The sequence below is a fragment of the Zingiber officinale genome, chromosome 3B (assembly GCF_018446385.1).
Source record: "Zingiber officinale cultivar Zhangliang chromosome 3B, Zo_v1.1, whole genome shotgun sequence".
Classification (NCBI taxonomy): Eukaryota; Viridiplantae; Streptophyta; class Magnoliopsida; order Zingiberales; family Zingiberaceae; genus Zingiber; species Zingiber officinale.
Window position 1 is genome coordinate 559,716 of NC_055991.1, and position 24,979 is coordinate 584,694.

Below are 24,979 nucleotides of genomic sequence, written 5' to 3' on the forward strand. Positions count from 1 at the left end.
TCATCCGTAATCTTCATCTCCCGATCGCTCCCCGTGTCGACTTTCTCGCTAGCTGCGTCTGTTGCTCCTCGAGCAGTCTTCCGCTCTGGCTTATCGTCCCTCGGAACCACCGCAGGCTTCCTTCTAGTCCGCCGGTGTACTCTTCCACAGCGCCTCATCACTCGGACGCACCGCGTGTCGTCCTTCACGCTAGCTACGTCTTCTGCTCGACTCCCTATGCTCCTAAGCTCCTACACACTTAGACACAAGGTTAAAAATCCGAAGAAACGGATGAAGAAGCTCAAGTAGAGAAGGATCAATCGGATGTGGAGACCAATTTAACATCAAAAGAAGAAGAGGAAGTGAATTTGGTCACATTTGAGGAAAAGGATGAAGAAAGGCCATCCACAAGTGTGGGTGAGGAAGATATAACATCTACATCCTCAAAGGTTGAAGAAGAATCCAAGACAAGTGAAGAAGAAGAAAAAAAAATGTTGGAAGAAGTCAACCTAGTGAGCACCTCCACCGAAGCAAAGTCAAAAGATCACATTGTGTGCTTCGGATGCAATGAAAGGGGACACTACAAAAGTAGATGCCCAATGGGTAAGAAGATAACTCCTAAACCCACTCAAATTATTTTAGATACTAATTTGGGTTGTAGGAATGATGGTGCCAAGAAGAAGGAGAAGAAGCACATTAGATGCTTTACTTGTGGTGAAATAGAGCACTACCACACCAAATGCCCAAGGAAGAGAGAGCTCAAAAGGTTGGGGCATTTAAGGATGTGGGAAAAGAAGTAAAGGAAGAATGGAGGCTCATGTCAAGAGGAAGCTTCAAAGGTAAAGGGTAAGGTAAACCTTAATTTAAATTTGATGTCAAATTTAAATTCCTCCATGAATGCTAGAAATAATTCTCATTATATGCCCATGCAAAATTTAGGTTTCAAATATCATGATAGGAGTAGGGTAATTGTAGATCAAAACCCTAGGAGGCTTATTCATGAAAAATCTCGAAATGGTAGACCTAAGGAGACCCAGGGCATTAATCCCAAGAAGGGGAGACATATGCCTAGAAAGGGTAGGTCTAAGAATGTCCAATTTGGACAAATTAACTCTAGGGTTAGGAACCTAGAGAAGGAGAATCAAGGCTTAAGAGGAAAGATTGATAAGTTAGAACAATTCCTTAAGATATTCAATGTTGGATCTAAGGAATTAAATATGGTGTTGGGTAGCCAAATACCCAACCATGATAGATCGGGCTTGGGATACCGACCTAGTCCCTCCAAGGCTAATGAGAGATCATATGCTAGGGTGACAAATGATCATGGCAAGGGAGAGTCTTCCAAAGCTAAGGGAAAGTCTTATGCTAGGGTTGCATATGACTATAGCAAGGAGAAGCCAATAAATGGCAAGGGAAAGCCATTTAAAGGTAAAGAGAAATTAACCAAGGATAAGATGTCCAAGATTAAGAAAGTTAGGTTTGTAGGTCAAGTGTCACCGGAGGTGCACCAATGTGACCTAGCTATTGTGGATGAGTCACCTAGGGAGGTGGCTAAGACTAAGGGGTATAGGGGGAGGTTTAAGAGTCAAGTTGGGACCCATGACCATTGGATTTCAAGTGGATTTTACTTGGGAGTCTAGGTTGGGTCATGGAATGTGTCAAGTGGTTTGGAGACGGACTTGAGTCTCAAACCTAGGGATTTGACACAATTGGTTTATCTTTCATGCAAGAAATATGACAATTGGGGTCATATAGCATGAAAATTGATTTTGGATGTATATATGCCATATAAACCAATGCTAGGGATGCATAATGGGTTAGTATGGGCAAATACATCAATAGGAAGCCAAAACTAGGACTTTAGATTAAGGTTCAATTGAACCATTTAGCTAGTTTTGAGTTTCGTGTCAATCTTGGGATTGGTGATAGATACATTTTTGAGTGTATTTTTCCCAAGTAGATATGGGTAAAACAGACTTCTCCACAAAATTTGGAGATTTTTTGATGTCTGTGGAATATTTGGTGCATTTTTGAATTTGGGTCAAAAATGTTGAAAAGGGCAGAAACAGTGTGCCAGTCGACTGGTAACAGTAAAAATTGAACACAGAATGGTTCTGTGTGCTGTTTCGATGAGGGCAGTCGACTGATACCAGGTTGATTCTGTTTTCAGCTTTGGTTTTGACCAGGTTAGCTCATATATGTGTATGAGATCCATGGGGGATGAATACACAAGTTTAGGGTCAATTTGGATGATAAGTTTTCAACAATTGAGATATTGTTGGAAAGCTTTTTGGATGTTAGGCAAAGGGGGAGAAGTAAAGTTTAGTTGAGAAAACCTGAAAATGCCTTTGCGTAGGGGGAGCCTTGGGATAGGTTCTTAAAAAGCCTTGTGGTAAAATCCTAGCTCAATGGGGATCTTAGGTGTAGGGGGAGCCTTGTGATAGGTTCTTAAAAAGCCTTATATGGAAAATTCCTAGCTCAATGGGAAGCATAGGTGTAGGGGGAGCCTTGGGATAGGTTCTAATGCATGTTTGCATTTTTATTTCGGCGGTGTAAGTCCAAGTGTGTAGCATTGGCAACGTAAGTCCATTTGCTTTAGCATGTTTATTTGCTATTATGTTTTCCCTAACTTAAACATATTGCCAAACACCAAAAAGGGGGAGATTGTTGGAGCAATCCCAATGGTCCATGGGACCATGTGTTTTGGTGTTTGGGCAAGGGGTTTAAGTTAGGTTCACCCTTGTATTTGATATGTGTACTTGAGTTGTGCAGGACTACAGGATACACATGAGACTCAGGTTGACGGCTTTGGGTCCGGTGAAGGATGGCATTGGGGACGAGCTGCGGGCTTGTATGCATCCGAGGGACCGTGGACAAGGCAGCAAGGACAAGGACCGAGGGAAGCGACTTCAAGGAATACGCGAATGATGACATTGGGGATGAGCCGCAGGCTTGTATGCATCTGAGGGACGAGAGCTAAAGAGGAAGTAAGCTTGAAGGCAAAAGGTCAACGCTGCGAAGGAAGTGTCAAATGAGTCGTAAGGGTGAGGGTCCGAGTGCTGTGAGAGAATGTACTCGGTACCAGTCGACTGCATGTTTCATCAATCGACTGGCACAGTCGACTGGTGCAGTCGACTGGGAGTGAACAGAATGCTTCTGTTCGCACAACCAGTGTGGAGCAGTCGACTGTTAGTTTTAGCAGTCGACTGGTATCAAGCCGTTGGGATGTAACGGTCAATTTCCACAAAGGACAGTCGACTGCATGTTTTAACAGTCGACTGGTAGGTGGGGTTTCCAACCCGTGGCCTATATAACCAAGCCTTAGGAGCTATGTTATAGTTGATGAAATAGAGATGGTTAATCTCTATTAGTAGTCTACCTGTGCCCTAGCGTCAAAGGAGTGCTTGGTGAGAGTCGCGGTGAGGTTTCTCCACCCACAAGGAGGTTGAGCTAGCCGGAGTTTGCAGGGGACTAATCCACCGACGGATTGAGGGATCGTCCGCCTTACGGATACGTCGTGGAGTAGGTACAAGTTATCTCTGAACCACGTAAACGAACGTGTTAGCGGTTTGCATTTCCTTTCTTAGTTTTAGTCTTTCTACTTATTTGTTTGTATTTCCGCTTGCGCACTAACATTGTAGAAAGAAGCGAGAATTTAGGGGTGCTATCTATCCAAGCCCCCTTCAAGCCGGCCACGGATCCCTTTCAGAAGGGGGGTTGAATAACCTGAAAAATAATAAAATGAAAACTCTTCTCGACTTTTCTTAAACTAACACTTGCAAAATAGAAAAGCGATAAACTAAAACAGAAAGTAGAGGCACAAGGATGTTTTACTTGGTTACAACCGAGGAGGTTGTTAATCCAAGGAAAGTGTCACACTAACTATCTCCTTCAGGCGGAGAAGCCTCTTACAGCAATGAAGTGCACAAAGAAAGAAGCTAAACTCTAAATGAAAACTTAAAAGTGTTGGAAATGAATTCTTTGAGTTCTTGTGAAGCTTCTGGACCAAAGCTGTATTTATAGCCTTGGTCCGGGCACCCCGAAACGTTTTGGATGCCCTGGGGGGATAAAATTTTATCCACAATGCACAAATCTCGGTTTGACAGAGATCTGGATAAACATTCGATCCGAGAGCCCGGAAGGGTTTCGGGCGCCCCGGACAGTTCCGGGCGCCTCGGCTAGGAAAGTCAACCCTGTTGACTTTTTCAACCCTGTTGACTTTTTCAACCCGGGTCTTCTACTCCGGCTCCGTTCGTTTCAGTCCGAGTCTTCCGCTCGCTTGGGTGATCTCTGCCATCTGGAATAGGGCTCATCCGAACCCAACTTCCGGTCTTCTCGAGTAGGCTTCCGCTCTGGCTTCTCGTCCCTCGGAATCGTCGTGTGCTTTCTTCTCGTCTGTCAGCGTACTCATCCGCAATCTTCATCTCTCGGTCGCACCCCGTGCCGATTTTCTCCCTAGCTGCGTCTCTTGCTTTTCGAGCAGTCTTCCGATCTGGCTTCTCGTCCCTCGGAACCACCGCAGGCTTCCTTCTAGTCCACCGATGTACTCTTCCACAGCGCCTCATCCCTCGGATGCACCGTGTGCCGTCTTTCATGCTAGTTACGTCTTCTGCTCGACTTCCTATGCTCCTAAGCTCCTACACACTTAGACACAAGGTTAAAAACCGACATGACCTAACTTAACTTGTTGATCACACCAAAACAACCTTGGGGTTCCAACATTCTCTCCCTCTTTGATATAAGCAATCCAAGTTAAGATAGGATAAATCGACATAAAGTTAAAACAATAAATTCTGTAATAAAGTGCAAAATTTTTTTATTAAACTCTTATTTTAAAAATATTGATAACAATTTTGATAGCGCTAATAATGTTATTATGTTATTATGTGTATGTATAACACTTATCTACCCGTGTGGGCTGTTGAATATGTTATTATGTTATTTGTGTATGTATATTGCTTCATATTGTCATCGGTACAGGGGAGATGCTGTCGAAATTTTATCGATAGGGACTCCTCTGGGGGCGTGACAGATACGATCCGCGACAAAAAAAATGAAATTTTACATATATTGATCCTATATTCTACAATGGAATGTACATAGAGTCTAGATCGAACAAAATGTAAAATCCTAATACTAATACAGCTCCTACTGTATTTAATAGATATAATCATGCACACACATAAAATGCCCTCAACATGTTCGAGGGTCCAATCACACATAATCACAATAGGTCATAATAGTTAGAGTCTGCAACCACAGAGTTAATCTATTTGCACATCCTACTATTTTCATGCCTAAAATATGTATAACATGCGCATAATTAAACTAAAAACCAAACACACAAAGGTAAAACCTAGCTCTGATACCAATTGTTGGTTGCTACTCGGAATACCGTTCTAGTTCCCCTGTACAAAAATTTGTACAAGTATAGAACTATCCTAGCTACCCATGTGCTCTACTGAAGTTAAATTTAGATTGCAAACGATGCTTAACATTATTAATCCAAATTGTCCTTCAGAAGTTAAACTTGGATTGGAAACGATACTTAACATTTTTACTCCAAGTTTAACTGATGTGTTCTTCATAAGGTAAACCATATTACAGAAGTTAATTAAATATCTATTTCAAAGATCGGCTTCCAGGTTAAACATGGCAAGACACTAGGTCTTCTTGGATATAGGATCATCCACCACTTCCTAGACAAAGCCTTCCAAAGAAATCAGATATTTAACTTCTTACAGTAAACTAGGTTTAAATACAGAGACCTCAATAGAAACACAATATCGAAATATGAAATCAAAAAATAAAATCGATAACAAAAATGATAGCCTAAAATCGATAATCTCTTGTGTTTGGGGTTTCAAGATCTATACAAAAGGATGAGATAGTTATGATGTGGAAATAAATAACTAGTTATAACTTTTGTGGCTTATAGACCTCTTGATCTTCTGTTGTATTCCTCTCCTTCTCTTGGACATCGTGTGGGCGACGATCTACCAAGACAAAATCCACCCAAGCTTCTTCCTTTGCTTCCAAGTTTCGGCCCCCTTCCACCAAAGGATACTAGGATGCAATACCTTCTTCACTTCTTTCTTCTTCTTCTCCAAGCAACCGACCACCAATGTCTCTCCAAGGCTTGATGCCGCCGGCCACAAAGAAGAGGAAAGGGAGAAGAGGGAGAGCCGGCCACAAGGAATAGAGAAGAGGAATAAGAGATGTGTTCAACCATAAGGCACCACCTGCTCTTCTTTTATAATCCTTGGTGATTGCAAAAAAGGAAAGTTTTATAACAAAAAATAAAACTTCCTTTTCTATCATGGCATGGCAGGCCACAAGCTTGTGCTCCAAGCAAGGAAAGATTTTAAATAAAATTAAAATCTCTTTTCTAAAATCCCTTTTGTGGATAGCTATAAAAGAAATATTTTATAAATTAAAATCTCTCTCTCTTTTAAATCCCTTTATGGATATCTATAAAAGACTCATCTTTTAAAAACATGGTTACAAAGGAAAGTTTTATCAAAAATTAAAATCTTTCTTTCACATTATAGATAACTACAAATAAGGAAAGATTTCAAATCTCTCTTTTTTAATCCTTTGTAGAAAAGCTATAAAAGGAAATATTTTAAAATTTAAAACTCTCTTTTAAAATCATGTGGATTACATCATAAAAGGAAAGATTTTATCAAAATTTATTTTTAATAAAACTTCCTTTTCTCTTATGATATGGCCGACCCCTTGCTTGGGCACCAAGCAAGGCTTAGCCGACCCTAGCTTGAGCTCCAAGCTTAGCTTGGCCGACCCCTTACTTGGGCTCCAAGCAAGGATGTGACTGACCCTTAAGATTGGTTAAGAAGCTGGGTTTTGGGTAGATATAAGACTTTATAAATAAGAGGCTACAACATGGACCGAGAGGAAGAATTGGTTTTGGTCTCCTGATGAGCTTGAGCTTTCCATGTTCGCCCCGAACACCCTACTCAAGTTCATCAATAATAACTCATACCACTAAAGAGTCATTATTGCACTACCGCACTAATCCCATATTACAATACGGGCTCTTTCTTATCATGAGTGTGTTAGTCTCCCTGTGTTTAAGATATCGAATGTCCACTAATTAAATGAGTTATTGACAACTCACTTAATTAATATCTAGCTCCAAGAGTAGTACCACTCAACCTTATTGTCATGTCGGACTAAGTCTACCTGCAAGGTTTACATGACAATCCTTATGAGCTCCTCAAGGGGACATCATCAATCTAGATCACTAGGACACAATTTCATTCTATAATCAACAACACACCATATAAATAATATCATTTCACAACTTATCGGGCATATTGATTTAACAAACTAAATCTCACCCTTTGATAAATTAAAAAAAAATAAATATTAAGTATACGTGCTTGTTCTTATATCATGATTAAGAGTACACACTTCCATAATAACAGAGGTCCTGTTCTTTTTTACAGTCAGTATTAAAACAACAACCTCAAATGGTCCTGCTCAATACACTCAGAGTGTACTAGTGTAATTTTATAGTCAAGATAAACTAATACCATATTACACTACAATCATTTCAATGGTTTGTCCCATTCCATCTTGGTTGTGAGCAACTATTTATAATTTATAAGGAACTGATAATATGATCTTCTGTGTGGCACCACACACAATGTTATATTCAATATAAATTAAATAAACAATTACATTTAGCATATAAATGTAAACATTTGACCAATGTGATTCTTATTTCGAAATAAATGTTTATACAAAAAGCTAGACTTTTAGTATATATTCTAACAGTGCTCTCACTTCAAATCCAAAAAGTATCGGTAAAATTTTGATTTGTGTAATTAATTATTACAAAAGGACAACTGCAGGGTGTTACACTTATTATAACTTTCCTTTATATTTCGATTCCCTCTTCCGGAGGTACCAGAAGAGGTTCATAGTGAATCACCCATCGATAAGTCCACGGACCTGGGTCTTGGAGTAGGAGTCGCCGAAGGCTCCGAACCAAGTAAATCGCTTGTGTTCTTCTCTGCTTGCTTTTCATATTTTTCTTTTCCGTTGCGTTCACACTCTATTCTTTTAAAACCGAATAGATAAGATTTGAAAATCACATGATTCACCCCCCATTCTCATGTGCGTCTTGATCCAACACATTCGCACTGTTCATGCGAGTTGTCTCTCAAGTCATTGGAGGTGCTTTCCATAAAGTAGATCAACCTTCCATACGAATGTGTGAGGGTGCCTCCAAGTCTCTTGGAGACACCTTCCATGAAGCAGATCAGCCTCCAAACTGATCTTGTTCGCCTAGGTGATGCTCGGGTTAACTAGAATTGAGCTCACCCAAACTCAACTCTGACCTTCTCCTCGAGCAGATTTCCTCCCCGACTTCTCGTCCGTCAAACGTCGCACATGTCCTTCTCATCCACCAGTGTACTTTTCCGTAGTACCTTGTCCCTCGAATGCACCAAACCCATCGACTCGCTTCCCGTGCCATCCTTCTTGTTTGCTACATCTTTCACTCGACTTCTTATACTTCTAAGCTCCTGCACACTTAGACACAAGATATCAAACACAAATAAGACCTAACTTAACTCGATTGACCACATCAAAACTACCACGGGGTACTTACAATCCTAACAGCGGTTAGGTAAAGAAAAGTTCAAGTGGATCAAGGAGGACTACACATTGGCAAAGGAAAGTCCTAATTGAGGTTAGACAAGAGACAAATCCAAGTAGGTCAAGGAGAATCGTACTTATTGATCGGATATTCAACGAAAAGTTGGTAAAGAGAAAGTCCAAGTGGGTCAAAGGTTGACCGGACACTTGACGGTCGTAAGTCCAACAAGGAGTTAGTATGAAACGAGAAAGTTTCGACGTAGCAAACTTTCGAAGATAATAACTTTTGACTCGGATATCAGAATGAGATGATCTTAAATACGAAACAAAGCTCGTTTAGAGCTCTACACATTTTACTGCTTATTTATTGATTGGGTAATCAATAAAGATTTTTTTTAATTGATTAGGTAATTAATTGGAATACTCGATGAAGATGAGGATGAGAATAAATGATATGGAATATAATATAAATTGGAACCATTGCCATATTTATCCATAAGAATAAAAAAGGTAAACACGAGCGCTTCGAGCAATGGTGCAAAAATTAAATCATTCAAGCGGCCAATCAGATTTTTAAGAGTTGAAGTTTAACTATACGTATTGTAATGATTTTTTCTATTAAATTGAATAATTTGCGCGAGTGCTTTTCAATTGTAAATTGATAATCATTTGGGAACTTTTGTCGGATCGGACTAGATCCGTTCAAGCCGGATATCTGGATTTTTTTTAAGGGAAAAAATAGACCCGAATGACTCCAATTATTTGAGTCGAACTGGACCGGTATTTGGTTCTCGGATTTTCCGGTTCGGCCGTTGGGTCTGATATTCCGGCCGCTCGATCGTGGCCCAATGGGACGCTGCCATCTGTCGATGCTCTCTTCCTTTTAAAGCAAACGAAGCGAAGCGACTCGTGGGAGTCGTTGAAGGTCGAGGGGTTGGTGTACTATTTTATTTATGGAGAGACCCTCAGAGATTATAATATTACTGAAGGGGAGTAATTTAATATTGGGAGTAAAGTGAACTTTTATTCGTATATGGTCCTTGGCCGAGGCCGCAAAGGGATGCCGACGCCGGTTAGCAACGCACGCGCCTGCCTGGCGGAGGAGGCGGCGGCCGCCCTTGATGAGGCGGTGGCCGCTGCACGCTTCAGGTACCACGCGCAGACCACCTCCCTCCATGTCGTATACGCCCTCCTTCTCCAATCCGCCGGCGGAGCCGGAGCCGGAGCCGGATCCGGTGGCCAGTCGCCTTCTTGCTCGCTCCTTCGCGATGCTCTCTCGCGCACGCGGAGCGCGGCATGCTCTCCCAGGATGCATCTCAAGGTGCTCGAGCGCTGCTTCGGGATGGCGCTCGACCGGCTGCCTTCGTCGGGGGGTCAAAGGGAGGGGGGCGGGGATGGACCACCCGTTTCTAACTCGTTGATGGCGGCGATAAAGAGGTCTCAGGCGAACCAGAGGCGGAATCCGGAGAGTTTCCATTTGTACCAGCAGCAGCAGCAGCAGAACGCCGCCGCCGGCGTGGCGTCAACCTTCTCCGGAGTGAAGGTGGAGATGCAGCAGCTGATTCTTGCGATATTGGATGACCCTATTGTTAGTCGGGTGTTCGACGATGCGGGATTCCGGAGCGGGGACATCAAGTTGGCCATCATCCGCCCCCCTCCGACCATCCTCCGATTCCCTCACGCCGCCAAGTGCGCGCCGTTGTTCTTGTGCAATTTCTCGGCCGGAGATGGATTCGAGGCGCCGATCTCTTCGAGGAGGATCGGTTTTCCCTTCGCCCCTGCGGCCGGTCAGCTTTCCTCCGACGGCGGCGACGATTACTGCCGAAGGGTTGGCGATATTCTCTCCCGGAAAGGAATCACAAGGAACCCGATGCTCATAGGAGTCGGGGCAGCCGAGGCAGGCAGAGACTTCACCCAAGCCATTGAGCGGCAGAATTGGGCGATCTTGCCTCTGGAAATTCGTGGAATCGAACTTGTTAGCCTTGAGAAGGTGGTGGCTGAACTCAAAACTGACCGTTGTGATCTGTCATCCGTCGACGCTAGACTGATGGAGTTGGGAAAGAAAGCGACGATGCCCGGACTGGTGGTGAATATAGGAGATTTGAAGGAGATAGTGGAAGGTAAAACTGAATGTGATGAGCACGAAAGGCGTTTGGTCTCGGAGCTCACAAGGCTGCTCGATGTTTACCAAGGTAGGCTGTGGGTGATGGCCTGGTCTGCGACATATGAAACATACATGAAGTTCCTGTCTAGGCATCCATTGTTGGACAAAGATTGGAACTTGCAGCTTTTGCCGATCACTTCAGTGAGAAGTGGGATGGCTTCATCACTTCCAAGACCTCGCAGGTATATTAATTAGTTCTTATCAATTTGGTTCGTGTTTGTGATATATGATGATGGTGAAATTATTCTGCTAGCTGATTGTCTTATGCTTAGCTGACCTTTCATGATGTGCTCTGTGCTTTCAGCGAACTTTAGGGTTTCTCATACTTTGATATGTGAATTTAAGCCATGGACAACATTCGAAGTCTAGCTTTTTAACAATTTTATAGGTTCTTTAGTCAGCACGCCTCTTGGCTATCAACTTTTTGCAACGGGCACACAGTTTACATCCAATAAAATATAACTTCTAGATTAAACTGCCAATGAGAAAAAAGTTTGCGAATTCATCTACTGTCTAGCATATGATGAGCAAGTAGTTTTCTCTTTTTTCTTTAGCGCAAAGGACTCAATCTAAGGAAATAATATCCTCTTTTAGAAAACAAAAATAGAGCTTGACTTGGGACAGACACTTCAGATTGTCCTGAAATTTCTACTTCATTGCTTGCTAGAATACTTAAAAAGAGTATAGAATTTCCCATGTGATAGTATGATCTTTCATTACTTTTAATTTCAAGAAATTTTTTGTTTTTAAAATAAAAAACTATATTAGGACTTTGATAGAAAATCTCATTTCCAATCCTAGTAAGGAAAAGATCTAATCATAGCGGAACCTAATCTTTTACTCTTTTACAATGGTCTCTTTTTTACACATGCCTTTGAGCTTTACCTGACTTTCATTTTGCTTCATTACATTGTGCCAAAAATCCTGAAAGGAGAAAAAAAAGCCATCACTTGCCTAGAATTTTTCACCAATATGGTGTAATCAAGTAAATATTTGCAGAGAAGAAATTATCATTGTCTGCTATCTCAATTGTTGAAGAAAGATTTGATTTTGCCAACCATTTTGAGTATTAGCGCCACGTTTACCTGGAACCTATGGTGTCTAAATCTGACAGATCTACCCCTTAGTAGTCCATTCAGTTTTTTTTTTGGCACAATTGAGATGACAAGTTTTCCAATAGATCCTTGGCTTTGCTAAGCAAATGCATGGATGGCAAACTTTTAGTTTAGATTTGCTGCAGTACTACGAGTTGTTCTTAAAATTGAGTGTGAGACATTTTAGTTGGTTTATGGTGATTTCTAATGGTTTTTCTTTTTTTTTTTTCCTCTGTTGGAAACTTTGTTGTGGTGAAACTTCACTCTCTGGAATATTTGCATTTTATAACGTTTAGACAGTTTTGTTCTTAGAATGTCAACCATGCTGCATTATGTCACAGTAGGATGGAGTCATTTGTTCCATTTGGAGGCATTTACTCTACAGCATGTGAGTCTAAAGACCTTGGCAGCAGTGTATCTCCACCAGCATCTCGCTGTGAACTGTGTGATGATAAGTATGAAGAAGAACTTTCCATTTTTCTCAAGGGACAATCAGCTTCAGTTTATGAAAGGAAAAAAGATACCTTGCCCTTTTGGCTGCAGAAATCCAGCACAACTGGCTTGAACAATGAATATAATGCAGAGCAGGTGAGTTTTCTAATAATATTAGTGTCTGTTCTCTGTACTAGGAAATTAAGAAGCCGTCTTAGTTCACTTCCATGACAATAACTGATTCAGAAATTTCATTGAATCACCATGTGTGGTGTGAAAAAAAGTGAGAGATACATTTTAGTAATCAACTTGTTTGTTTGTTTTTTGGATTCAAATCATGTGATTTTCTCAACTGCAGACTAAAAATGCTAAAACTATGGAACTGGAAAAGAAGTGGAATGAAGTGTGCCAGAAACTCCACAATTGCCGAACAACAAAAACTGATGTTTACCGTGAAATTCCTTGCACTGCAGATACTTCAAATGTTTCTAGCAAAAATAGAACCTCCAGTAAAATTACTGAAGAATCTCAAACTCTTGGCAATTCACTATCTATCTCTCTAGGCACTCAGACAATCACCATGGCCAACCAGAGTGTCTCATTGCCTTTAGTTATGGAATCGAGAAAAAGTGACCTTCTATCAAAACTCCAGGTCAGATCTTCCAAAAGTGAACAGCTTCGTGGAGTGGATCTCCCCTATCACCAGGGTGATGAGCATGCTTCCCCTTCCTCTATAACATCAGTAGCAATAGATTTGGTTTTGGGTAGCCTCCCAGAGTCCCTTTCCAGTGATGAAAAACCTGCTAGGGATGTTCAAAAAAGTCACATGGAGAAAATGTCAAGTTGCTTGCCCTCAGTTGATACTGTCAAAAGAAATGAATCAGATGTTCCTATTGCATCATTTTCCTGCTCCGGCATTCAAGAGTACCAGGCAAAGAGTGCCTATCCAGTCCATCCGATCCGCTCATTTTCACAAATCTCAAATGGCTGTGCTTCTACTTATGGCAAACCCCCTTTCCTAATCTCGGGTAGTACAAAGCCAAATATTGAGCTGAGTAGCTACAAATCATTTTGTAAAAGTTTCATTGATAAAGTTGGCCGACAAGAAGAAGCAGCTATTGCTATTAGTCAAGCCATATTCCGTTGTAAAATTGATGAAAGGCGTCGTGGTGGAAGACTGCGAGGGGACATTTGGCTCAATTTTCGTGGTGCTGATAAGATGGGTAAAAAGAGAGTAGCAGAGGCACTATCAGAATTATTACATGGAAGCAAAGATAACTTAATTTGTATTGATCTAAGTTATCAGGATGGTGTTGTTCGACCTAGTACCATATGCACCCAACAGGAGGTCACTGAAAAAAATGTGCAAGTGAGAGGGAAATTGCATGCTGATTTCATTGCTGGGGAGCTGGGCAAGAGACCAAATGCTGTTGTTTTCCTTGAAAATGCCAATAAAGCTGATTTTATCGTTCAGAACAGCTTATCTCAGGCCATACATACTGGAAAATTTTCTGATTCTCATGGAAGGGAATTTAGCATAAACAATGCCATATTTATCCTGACTTGGAATAGAACCATAGCTAAAGACTTATCTCGGAGAAAGGATTGCAGTAGTTTCTGTGAGGAGACTGTTCTGGCAGCTCAGTGTTGGCAGATGAAGATTTACTCAGAAGCATATCAGGAGATGACTTGCTGTAGTTCAAAGTCTACTATCCAAAAACCCATAACAAGTCAAGTATATCTACAATTATCTTCTTCAAGTAAGCGTAAAGCCAATTTGTCTGATGATTACTGTGATAGGCACTTTGGAAAGTCGATGTCTGGCAAAAGAGCGCACACAATGGCTAAGGGCTTCTTAGATTTGAATCTCCCTGTTGAAGAGGTTGAGACAGATGCTTCTGATGATGATTATGATTCTAGTAGTCGCAAAGAAAATTCTGTATCTGACAACTCGGAGCTGTGGATCAAAGAATTCTGCGACCAAGTTGATGCAACAATAGACTTTATGCCTTTTGATTTTGATGTCCTTGCCAATGATATTTTGAAAGATATAAACAGAATCTTTCAAAGCGCTGTTGGTTCAGACTCCTTGTTGGAGATTGATCCAAAGGTCATGGAGGAGCTACTTGCAGTAGCCTGGTCATTGGAAGATCGAAGACCTTTAGATAATTGGTTCAAGCAGGTTCTTGGCAGGAGCTTCACGGAGATAAAGCACAAGAACAGCCAATCAAGCAATAACACTCTTAAATTAGTTTGTGAGGATGCTCTTGTCGAGGAGCATGCACCCAGAGTTATTCTTCCTTCAAGAATCATCCTAAGTGACAATTTGTTGAGTTTTGTAAAACAATAGCATGTAGCTTTCCTTATGGAAGAAGTATGAGTGTATGACCCTCTTTAGTTGTTGATCCTGTTGTTTCTCTAGGGCATAATCAGGTTATCACCTATCTTTGTAAATTGAAAGCAGTCTAAATTTCAGGGAAGTGATTGTAGCTATCCAGATTAACATAGTGGTACTTTTATGTTTCTGATTCTAATGACTAAAAAGCACTAATTGTTGCTCAACAAGGTATTCTTCTTGGATTAGTTGCTCACATTTTATGGGTCTGTTTCAGGTCTGGTTTTAGCAAGCATTGGTTGATGGAGATCTGCTTTAACTTGTTCATGAAGGTAACTTATAGTAGTTTTCTGTTGACCAAACACTATATCACACTCCCCTTGAATAATTGATCTAAATGAAGCAAAGGATGATTTCGTTCACCCCCTCTCCTTCATCATCAGTCCCAAAATGAGATGAAGGAATATAAGATCGAATTTGTTATTATTTTGCTGGAGTTTTACACTTTTAAGATATCATTTCCTTTGCAGGTACAAAATGGCTGTCAGTTTACCTCCACATGAAGAATATATCCACCTTTATTTTTTATACAAGTTATAAGCGAAGTCGATCATTCTTTCTTTCTTTCATGAAGGGCAAGCTCCTTCCATCGAAGTAAACATCAAAGTAACAGGCAGGTTTTCAACGGTGAATGAAGATTTTGAAAGATTTGGAGGGGTAAAGTGTAATTTGCCACCCAAATTTAGCAAAGCCCCCGAATTATTAATTCGGCTTCAGTTTCAGATCTGCATCTCGTCCTCTTTCTTCCCCTTCCCTTCGCCGATGGCTTCCTCCGCTCCTGCTCCGCTGCCTTCGCTGCCCCTCTCCACCCCAGTTCCCGCCGGATCCGAACCAGCCGCCGCCCCTGCCGTCCGCGTCTTCCTCTCGCGCCTCAACGACTCCGTCCGCCGCTCCCTCTCCGATCGCCGCCCCTGGTCCGAGCTCGCCGATCGGTCCACCTTCTCCCGCCCGGAGTCCTTCTCCGAAGCCACCTCCCGACTTCGCAAGAACCTGGCCTACTTCCGCGTCAACTACGCCGCGGTGATCGCTGTCGTCCTCGCCGTCTCCCTCGTCACCAACCCTTTCTCCCTCCTTGTCCTCCTCTCGCTCCTCGTCGCCTGGTGCCTGCTGTACCTCTTCCGCCCCTCCGATCCGCCCCTGGTCCTCTTCGGCCGCACCTTCACCGACCGCGAGACCCTCGGCGGCCTCGTCCTCCTCTCGGTCCTCGTCATCTTCCTCACGTCCGTTGGATCCGTCATCGTCTCCGCCCTCGTGGCTGGCGCCGGCATAGTCGCCGCCCACGGGGCCTTCCGCGTCCCGGAGGATCTGTTCCTCGACGAGCAGGAGCCCGGAAGCGCCACCGGGCTGTTGTCCTTCCTCGGCGGAGCCGCCTCGTCCGCCGCCTCGGCAGCCGTCCCCGTACGCGTCTGATCCCCAGATCTGATGGGTTCTGCTTTCCACCATGGCGGTTAGATCATGTCACCCTTGTCATTCAATCACTTTATATGGTTTCAAAAATCATTTTTAGGTAAAATTTTTCATTTTGGATGCTTATATATGTATTTAATTATTTAACAAATAATTCGATACCTTCGATGTATACTTCAACTGTTCCAAACTCTATTTTGAACCTAATGTCTTATTTTTTGCGATCAATCTTCTTGTTTTTTTTTTTAGCCACATAGATTGATCATTGCTGATCATGTACGCATGGTTGAGCTACTTCGCGTCATTCTTTTTGTATTTGGATGATGATTCTTGCAAATTCCTTCATGGATTGCTCGGACAATACTTTTCGATGCTTCAATCGCTTCTACATATTATGCATTCTTTCCCCCAAGAACTGTGTCCTTCCTCACTTGTGCTCCCTCATCGAGATCGAGCTGTCAGACAATCTGAGAAATTATCTGAGCTTATGATTCCTCCTGATCTCTGGTTGAGCAATTTTTTACTCGAGTAACTTTCAAGTATAGCGATAAGACTCCGACTAGCGATTTGTTGAGTGCGCGTTTGTCCTCGAATCGCTTAGGGACTTGGATATTCCCATGGCCGCCACCGACGGTGATGAGATAGCTGCTGAGGAGGTGGTCTCTCCTGCTCTATTTTGGGATAGGAAGCCAAAATTTTAAAACTTGACGGAAGAGATGAGCTCACTTTATGTAGAATTAGGCAGAAATTTCAATCCTATCTTACCCTTCTTGTCTCTGTTGCTTAGAGGAATATATAATATAATTAAATTTTGAATTTCAAAATAATGAATATTCTGTTCTCTCTTTTTCCAAATGGGTACAACTTCCATCAGAGAAACTCATTTGTAGGTGCAATGTTGCTCAACTTATGAGACAAAGGAGTAAAGTCATGAACAATTTAATCACTACTACCTCATTATCTAACTTCTCAAAGGATCATCTCTTCTCCTCTCTTTCCTTCCCACCCTAGCCCTCTGTGAAAAAGAGGCCTAAGGCCATTGTCTTGTTGTATTTGAAGCACAGACGAACATATCATCCCATAAATTTAGATTTTTGATTTGTGAAACTTTACAGCATATCACCAGAACAAGATAGTCATGAATACAGAAAAAAAAATAGTATTTCACATTGCAAAAAATTTTCGACAATGACACAAATGGCGGCTCGTGCATATTTGGGGACTCCACGGCAAACAATCAATTAACATATCTGTGTTGTGATCCACTAGAACAAGCAAAAACAAATCGCAAAAGGATGACCGGCAAAAAGAAGCTTAGTGAACCGCAGAAAACAAAAACCAGCACTACTAAGGCCGTGTCGAAGAGATGATTTTAATCGAGTCAATTGAAGAAAATCGTACGAAAGAAACGAGCCGGTGAAGAATGAGTTTTCCAAACAGGAAAAAAACAAAAAAATCAAAAACGAAGAGGCTCAGGCACGCCCGTGCGTTGTCATTCTCCACTCCACTTTGCGATCAAAGCGACGGTTGCCTGGAGAGGTGCTAGAGACACCTCGTGGTCCATTTCAAAAAACCGCAGGCCATCCATGTCGCTTCCTATTTAAGATCCATCTTTCTATCCATCTTTCTATATATATATATATATATATATACACACACACACACACAAACAGTGGGGGAGATCCAGAGGGAGAGGAAGAGGAAGAAAAGGGCAGATAGAGTGGGCAAGCTCATCATCGCCTCAGGCAACAGGAACAGATGCAAATCAGAGCCGACACATAGAAAACCCCAAATCGAGCAGAGACCACGTAAAGACAGCAGAAAATACAAACAAAGATCCGGAGTTTAAAAAACCACAAAGGATTCAACATGAAGAAACTTTGTCAAATCCCAGATCTATGATCCAAGTAGAGATCAAGTTGCGGGTGGAAAGAGGCTCAGATTCTTCTTTTCTCGAACACAGACACGAAGCAGGCAAGCAGCATTCGATCATCCCTCCCTATATCCACCCCGTCCGACCGAAAGGGTTAGGGACGGCCGCAGCGGTTGACATGCCGGCCATCCGAGCTGCTCCGCCGAACCCCCTGATCAGAAACTGGCGCTCTGAGGGAGGAGATCGTAGAAAACCCAGAAACTCACAGAAAACCTGGAACCGTAAGTAAAAAACCAGGTTGTGGGCGGAAAGAGGCTCAGATTCATCTTCTCGAACACAAGTACGAAGCATCCTGCGACATTCGCTCCCTTTTTCCGCCCCGATCCGACCGGAAGAGTTAGGGAAGGCGGCAGCGGTTGCCGTGCCGGCCGTCCGAGCTACTCTGCCGAAACCCTCATCATTTCCGAACGGAATCTGGAGCTTCCTAGGGACGAGATCGTCGATGATCGTTCAAGTCCGTCCTTGAGCACCTCCATTCTTCCTCATAGCCTCAAGCAGAAAGAAAAAGAGAAGGGGAAGAGGAGAGAGAAGGAAGAAGCAAGCTTCTCCTGAACCCTGATCTCTATACGTTTTACATCGGCCTTTATAGGTTTTAATTCGGGCCTGCTAAATTGGGCCGGCCTTGGCCCAAATCAAGCTTTTGCTAGAACCCTATAAATAAACAGAGAGTTGTCTTCTTCTACCCAACTCATTAGTTTAAGTATGAGGCATCCGAGGGCCGCGGCGTCGCCTAGGGTTTTCGGTTACCTCCGGCAACCTGCGGCGGCGCCGGCGGAGGAGGAGAAAGAAGAAGATGGGTGTTTTGGAAAGGGTTGCTGCTTCCTCCTCGTCTCTCCTGTCCCCTATTGCCGATGATTCTTTTCTCAAGTAATGTCCGTCGAAAAACCCTTTCTCTTGCGCTTACCGAGGCGATGATGATGAACTGAGAACGAAGGCGGATTCGATCGCCCAACTGGAAGAGGAGGTCATGGTGAGGAGGCAGCTCGGATGGCTTCTATAGCAACCGCTGCAGCCATGGATGCCTACCTCCCAGGCTGGGATCACCCGATGTCCGATAAAAGGCGAATCTGAGCCTCCTACTCTTTTCACTCCTTTTTTTTTTTTTACATAATCTCGAACCTTTTTCACTAATTTTTGTTCGATTTGATGCCAAGTTTTTGAGTTTGAATTCGTTTCATTGTTCTCCCTCTTTGAGTTTCCTTCTTAGAGATTTTTCTCAGTTTCGAACATCCGGGCTATTCTTCCTCGACGCTTATTCTCTTCTGTAAAACCTTTTTTCTTGTTTATCTTATTCATGAAATGAAGCTTCTTCGATACGATCTGGGCTGAGATTATAACTTATCCGCACTTCGAAAATGATTGTTGGAGCTTCTTTTGTGGGTCTTTCGCCCAGGCGATCGATCGGACCTTATAAATCATGAAACAAACGGGAAAATGGTAGAGATATGAACCTGCAGTTGTAATTCATTGCTCGAAGTCGGCGATGATCACTACATTACAGTTTCAATTAGCCAGTTCTGCTTCAGGTAATTGATGATCGATGAAGCTGTTCAAATCTGAGTCCTTTTTTCTTGTTTCTCGCCCTTTCTTTTGTTTCTAGATATCGTTTCAGTGTCTGTTAATTGGATTCCTCAGCTAAATGTTTGACATCTTCGTTGAGCTCTATCATTGTCGGAACCGCCGCCGTTGATGATTCTTCCCACAAATTTCACTTCTCGACTCTTGAGATTCTATTTCTTGGCAAAAGATTTCCATTTTACAACATCAACGGCAATAGAACAGGGAGATTCTGCTATTACGTTCGTCACCGCCGTCGCCATCTGCTCCGCCAAGTCCTGCTGGAGCTCCACTGTTGATTCTGTCTTCTTCGGCCGCTTAAATTCCGGCATCATGTCTCCCCCTGCGTCGCCGGAGTAGATCGTTTGCGGCGGCGGAGTTTGACCGTGGTTATTTTAGATCAAATTTAGTCGATGAGATAAATGACTAGTCAATTCTTTTTTACCTATTTTTAGTGTGGAATGTGAATGGAATAACCTTTTTGTTGTTGTCTATTTGTTAAGCAACATTTTATAATTATTTTTCTAATATTTGACGACTAGAGAAAATTATTTTAGCACAAGACACTCTAGACCGACCATTTCTTTTTAAAAAACAAAAATCAATTTTTAAATCAAATATCTTTTATCTAAAAAGTAAAATTGGACGATAAATATTTCTTTCCACAACTCTTTTCGAAATTTATTTATTTGGAAATAAGAATTTGTTCATATTTTGCATTCTTAAGCAAGATTAAATAATAATCGTTGATTAAGAAGAAGGCTAACCAAATTCCGCTCTTTCGTTCGCAGGAACAGCGACCACTACATGGGGGAGGTCACCTTCATCAAACCCTAACCCTACCTCCCAATTCCTCTTCTGTCAGATCTTGATCGGATCTCGCGGATCCGGCTCCTCCTCCCCATGGCGTCTCCGCCGATCCTATTCCTCTTGCTTTTCCTCCTTGCCGGCGCCGCTGCCTCCTCCGCCGACGATTGCAGGGCCAACGCTACGCTTGGCGGCCTCGAGGCCGACCTCGCCATGGTCCAGCACCAGGTTCGCGGAGTCGTCCGGGTCCTCGACGCCTGCTCCTTCTCCGTCCGTGGCTTCGACATGCTCGCCGGATCGGACCGGGTCCGGTGGTGGGGCGCGGCCGGGGACGACTTCCTCAACCTGACGCTTGGTTCTCCGATCTCCGACATGCCCCTCAACCACACCTACCGCAACGAGTCGCTCACCGTCAAGCTGTCAGGCAACGCCTCCTGGGACCAGATCGCCGTCCTCGCCATCTGGGATGAGGCCACCGCCTCGGATTTCGGCCATGTGGCCCTTTTGAACGTCTCCGAGAACGAGACCGACTCCGACGTGGCCCCAAGCCCGGATCTTTCCCCGGCCCCATCTCCAGCCGCCAATCCGCCGGTCGAGATGATGAAGAACAAGAGCCGGATCCATCACCAGCCGACCATGTTCGAAAACTGCCTCACGTTATCTCCCAGATTTAGAGTTCGGTGGACGCTGTACCCTGAATCGGACTCCGTCGAGGTCGGTCTAGAAGCAGCTGTTGGCTCAGAGTACTATATGAGCTTTGGGTGGGCGAAGCCTGGTTCGCCGTCGCATATGCTCAATTCAGATGTTACTGTCTCTGGGTTCACCGAAGAAGGTATGCCCTTTGCTGAAGATTACTACATTACACAATTTAGTGAGTGTCTTCTTAACAAGGATGGCAAGGTCGAAGGTGTTTGTCCTGATACAATCTACGAAGGATCAGATCCAATTGGACTTGTTAACAATACCGAATTGATCTACGGTCATCGGAGAGATGGGGTAGCATTTGTCCGGTACAAGCGCCCTCTAGTCTCTGTCGATGAGAAGTATGATGTGCCGGTGAATATCACAGCGAACATGACCGTGATTTGGGCATTAGGTCTGTTGAGGCCACCTGATTCCCTCAGGCCTTATTATCTTCCTCAAAATCATGGTGGTCAGATAGAAACAACTTACAATTATCTCTCCCTGAATTTATCCGAGGAGATGGATGATTGCTTCGGGCCTCTGGATGCCGAAGATAAAGAGGATCAAGATCTTATCATTGCCGATGCAAAAACACCGCTCGTCATCACATCAGGGCCAGCATTGCATTACCCAAACCCTCCAAATCCTTCGAAAGTGCTTTATATCAACAAGAAGGAGGCTCCACTGCTGAGAGTTGAAAGAGGTGTGCCAGTTACTTTCTCTATTCAAGCCGGGCACGATGTGGCTCTTTACATCACTTCCAATCCAATTGGTGGTAATGCAACATTGCATAGCATGACTGAGGTTATCTATGCCGGTGGACCTGAGTTTGAGGGTGTCCTTGCCAGCCCAACAGAATTACAATGGTCACCTGATCGAAATACGCCGGATCAAGTTTACTACCACTCCTTGTTTGAGCAGAAAATGGGTTGGAAAGTTCAGGTAGTTGATGGTGGTATTTCAGACATGTACAGTAGCAGTGTTCTCTTGGATGATCAACAGGTCTCCTTTTTCTGGACTTTATCTGAAGGCTCTATCTCTGTTGCCGCTCGGGGCGAGAAGAAAAGTGGATATGTTGCGATTGGATTTGGAAATGGAATGATCAACAGCTATGTGTATGTCGGTTGGATAGATCTCGACGGAAAAGGTCATGTAGACACTTACTGGATCGACGGCAAAGATGCGATGCATGTGCACCCAACTTCTGAAAATTTAACCTTTGCTACATGCAGTCAAGAAAATGGAATCATAACATTCGAGTTCACTCGTCCTCTATCCCCTTCGTGTAACGGAAAGATAGAGTGCAAGAATATCATTGATCCGACCACTCCTCTTAAAGTTATTTGGGCGATGGGCTCCCATTGGTCGGAGGATAATCTAAGTGAAAAGAATATGCATTCTGCTACAAGCAATCGACCGGTCAGGGTTCTTTTGTTGAGAGGATCTGCAGAGGTAGAGCAGGATCGGCGACCGGTTTTGGCTGTTCATGGGTTTATGATGTTTGTGGCTTGGGGCATGCTTCTTCCGGGGGGAATATTGGCGGCGAGGTATTTGAAGCATATAAAGGGCGATGGCTGGTATCAGTTGCATGTCTATTTGCAGTACTCTGGAATAGTTATCATGTTACTCGGTCTTCTTTTCGCAGCTGCTGAGCTTCGAGGTTTCTATCTAAGCATAGTGCATGTGAAATTCGGTGTAGCTGCTATCTTGTTGGCATGTGCCCAGCCGATAAATGCGTATCTACGGCCCAAAAAACCGACGGAGGAAGAGATGGCGTCTTCCAAAAGAACAATCTGGGAGTACTTTCATGTAATCACAGGGAGATCTGCCATTGTAGTCGGAGTTGCTGCACTGATCAGCGGAATGAAGCACTTGGGACATCGATATGGCAGCGAGAATGTTCAGGGTCTTACTTGGGCATTAATATTATGGGTTTTAGCTCTTGCACTTTTGGTTATGTACTTGGAGTATTCCGAGGCTAAGCGAAGGCAAAACGATAGGAGCTCTTTAAGAGGTGAATGGGTGCTGGGGAGCAGCGATGAAGACGATTCACTGGACTTGTTGCATCACGAAAGAACTGCTACTACTAAACCTGTGTCTCGATCGTCAATGTCGGTGGTAATGGAAGTGCAACTCGAACCTCTTAACAGATAGAATGCAATTTTATACACAAAGAAACACACAGAAATACTTCAGCCATCATGTTAAATGTATAGAGAAGAGGGCGCCATGCCGATTGATTTCCTTTGCCTAAGACAGTTATATTTTTTTGTAAAGACATCATGCAACAACAGCTTACCGAACAGTTAGAAATGATTATTTGCTTTTCCTCCTTGTTATTCTCTTTTATATTTGCAATATGAAACTGTGACATGCATTTGATACAATTTTGAAAGGACGCCTGTTTTGCATTTGTTTCAATACATTCGTGCCCAGTGACTCAGTGAGGCCTCTCTGAGTTAATCAGTGTGTAACTTTTTTAGTTGGAGTCAGGTGTTAAATCGAGTTTTCTTTCCAACACAAGAAAAAAACAGGGAAGGGGAAAAAAAGAATAAGTTCTTCCTTTGTAATTGTATCTTCTTCAGCAGCGAAGAAAGAAGATGTGGCTTCAAATTAAATCCATGCAATTAAGATGATTTTTTTCCCCCGTCGGTTACTGCTTTGGAGGCCACTGACGCCGGCTCATGTATGACGAGTACATGCCTTCATCGTTTCCAGCTCGTTCACATGAGACGACCCTTTATCATCATTTTTGACATTGCCTGAGCGCTCGCTAGAGGTATAAACTATTCATGAGTTATTTGAAGTTCGATACAAATTCGTTTGAACTCATTTAATGACACTCGTTAAGATAAATAAATTAAGTTCAAATTTCACAATACTCGATTCATTAGCTCGTAAACATGTTCGTTAGTAAATTCATAAATCGATTTTTAAATAAAAAATAATAATTTAAATATTGAATTTATAAATTTTACACTCTCTATTTTTAAATAAAAAATAATAATTTAAATATTGAATTTATAAATTTTACACTCTCTTTATGAAAAATATAGATAAATATATTAAATTTATTTATTAGAATAAAATTATAAATTTTAATAAGAATGTTATAATTTTATTTAAATATATAATTTTATTTAAATATATAATTTAATTTTTAATTAATATTTAAATTTATAATTTATACTAGTGTTCGCAAAAAAAAAACTAATAGAAGTATATTTTTTAACATCGTTAGTCTAAAATATTTATACAAACGTCTTTGATCATAGTGTTATCAATTCTAAGATGTGGGACTAAAGAAAATTATATTTTTTTATATAAAATAACCAGAGAAAATTAATGATGAGAAAAATTCATAATAATACGTCGCAGTTGAATTTCGAACTCTAGATCACTGATTGTTTCGCTTGTGGAATTACTAATAAATCTTGAAATTATTTTTAGTGTGAATAGGAAAAAGGACATTAACGTAAATTCATTTTAGGCTTCAACAAAGTTAGTTAGTTAAGGGGGGAGATTTTTAATAAAATAGTAAAATTTGCTAAGCTGATTGAGGTTTCATAAAAAGCTCAAATAAATTCATGAACTGATTATAAACAAGTCAAACTCAAACATTTAAGAATTCGGCTCAGCTCGGTTCGATTACACCCCTAGCGCTCGCCTTCCCCCTCCTCGTCGAATGTGATCCACCAGTCGTGCATTGCAACACCAATGTACTCTGCTTCAATTTCCAGGCAAATACCTCCGATTTTGGTCTCTGTCAGGATTAAGACCGTCGTCGATCTCCCTGAGTTCTTCAGCCAGGATCTAAGTGAAATTGTATATGGCAGAAAGAAGAGTACTTTCCAGATACTATTCCAAGCGCAGCATTTCACAAAATGTAAAAAAAAAATAAA

General features: G+C 42.3%; 3 protein-coding genes, 1 long non-coding RNA gene and 1 other non-coding gene across 7 annotated transcripts; 4 read left to right on the forward strand and 1 right to left on the reverse strand.

Annotated features, from left to right (window-relative positions):
• Nucleotides 1-9,515: 9,515 nt before the first annotated feature.
• On the forward strand, nt 9,516-14,797 carry LOC122055344 (protein DWARF 53-LIKE-like). Of its 2 annotated transcripts, none has more exons than XM_042616727.1 (3): nt 9,516-10,950; nt 12,204-12,450; nt 12,653-14,797. In XM_042616727.1, exons 1-3 carry the CDS (start codon nt 9,638-9,640, stop codon nt 14,642-14,644), a joined length of 3,552 nt encoding a protein of 1,183 aa, XP_042472661.1. In that variant the 5' UTR covers nt 9,516-9,637; the 3' UTR covers nt 14,645-14,797. The 2 variants fall into 2 exon arrangements, with proteins under 2 accessions (XP_042472661.1, XP_042472662.1); XM_042616728.1 differs by having other exon boundaries at nt 12,207-12,450.
• A 407-nt stretch (nt 14,798-15,204) lies between these two features.
• LOC122055346 (PRA1 family protein B3-like) lies at nt 15,205-16,920 on the forward strand. The gene is made up of 2 exons (XM_042616730.1): nt 15,205-15,346; nt 15,413-16,920. Exon 2 carries the CDS (start codon nt 15,452-15,454, stop codon nt 16,097-16,099), a length of 648 nt encoding a protein of 215 aa, XP_042472664.1. The 5' UTR covers nt 15,205-15,346; nt 15,413-15,451; the 3' UTR covers nt 16,100-16,920.
• A 1,129-nt stretch (nt 16,921-18,049) lies between these two features.
• On the reverse strand, nt 18,050-18,404 carry LOC122055347. The gene is made up of 2 exons (XR_006132863.1): nt 18,264-18,404; nt 18,050-18,180 (listed from the first exon to the last, which is right to left on the reverse strand). It is a non-coding gene; the product is annotated as an uncharacterized LOC122055347 (long non-coding RNA).
• Nucleotides 18,405-18,574: 170 nt separating this feature from the next.
• LOC122055345 (cytochrome b561, DM13 and DOMON domain-containing protein At5g54830-like) lies at nt 18,575-23,540 on the forward strand. 2 transcript variants are annotated; one of them, XM_042616729.1, is made up of 3 exons: nt 18,575-18,896; nt 19,423-19,555; nt 20,378-23,540. In XM_042616729.1, the coding sequence occupies exon 3, from the start codon at nt 20,490-20,492 to the stop codon at nt 23,229-23,231; it is 2,742 nt and encodes a 913-aa protein (XP_042472663.1). In that variant the 5' UTR covers nt 18,575-18,896; nt 19,423-19,555; nt 20,378-20,489; the 3' UTR covers nt 23,232-23,540. The 2 variants fall into 2 exon arrangements, 1 of the variants encoding a protein (XP_042472663.1); XR_006132862.1 differs by lacking the exon at nt 20,378-23,540 and adding an exon at nt 19,665-20,127 and having other exon boundaries at nt 18,575-19,555.
• Nucleotides 19,505-19,596, forward strand: LOC121968959. Its single transcript, XR_006108464.1, has one exon. It is a non-coding gene; the product is annotated as a small nucleolar RNA Z223 (small nucleolar RNA).
• Nucleotides 23,541-24,979: the final 1,439 nt, after the last annotated feature.

Coding starts and splice junctions, on each gene's coding strand:
- LOC122055346 (XM_042616730.1), top strand. CDS start 15,452: ATGGCTTCCTCCGCTCCTGCTCCGCTGCCTTCGCTGCCCCTCTCCACC.
- LOC122055345 (XM_042616729.1), top strand. CDS start 20,490: ATGGCGTCTCCGCCGATCCTATTCCTCTTGCTTTTCCTCCTTGCCGGC.
- LOC122055344 (XM_042616727.1), top strand. CDS start 9,638: ATGGTCCTTGGCCGAGGCCGCAAAGGGATGCCGACGCCGGTTAGCAAC. Junction 10,951..12,203: donor TCACTTCCAAGACCTCGCAG/GTATATTAATTA, acceptor ATTATGTCACAG/TAGGATGGAGTCATTTGTTC. Junction 12,451..12,652: donor ATGAATATAATGCAGAGCAG/GTGAGTTTTCTA, acceptor TCTCAACTGCAG/ACTAAAAATGCTAAAACTAT.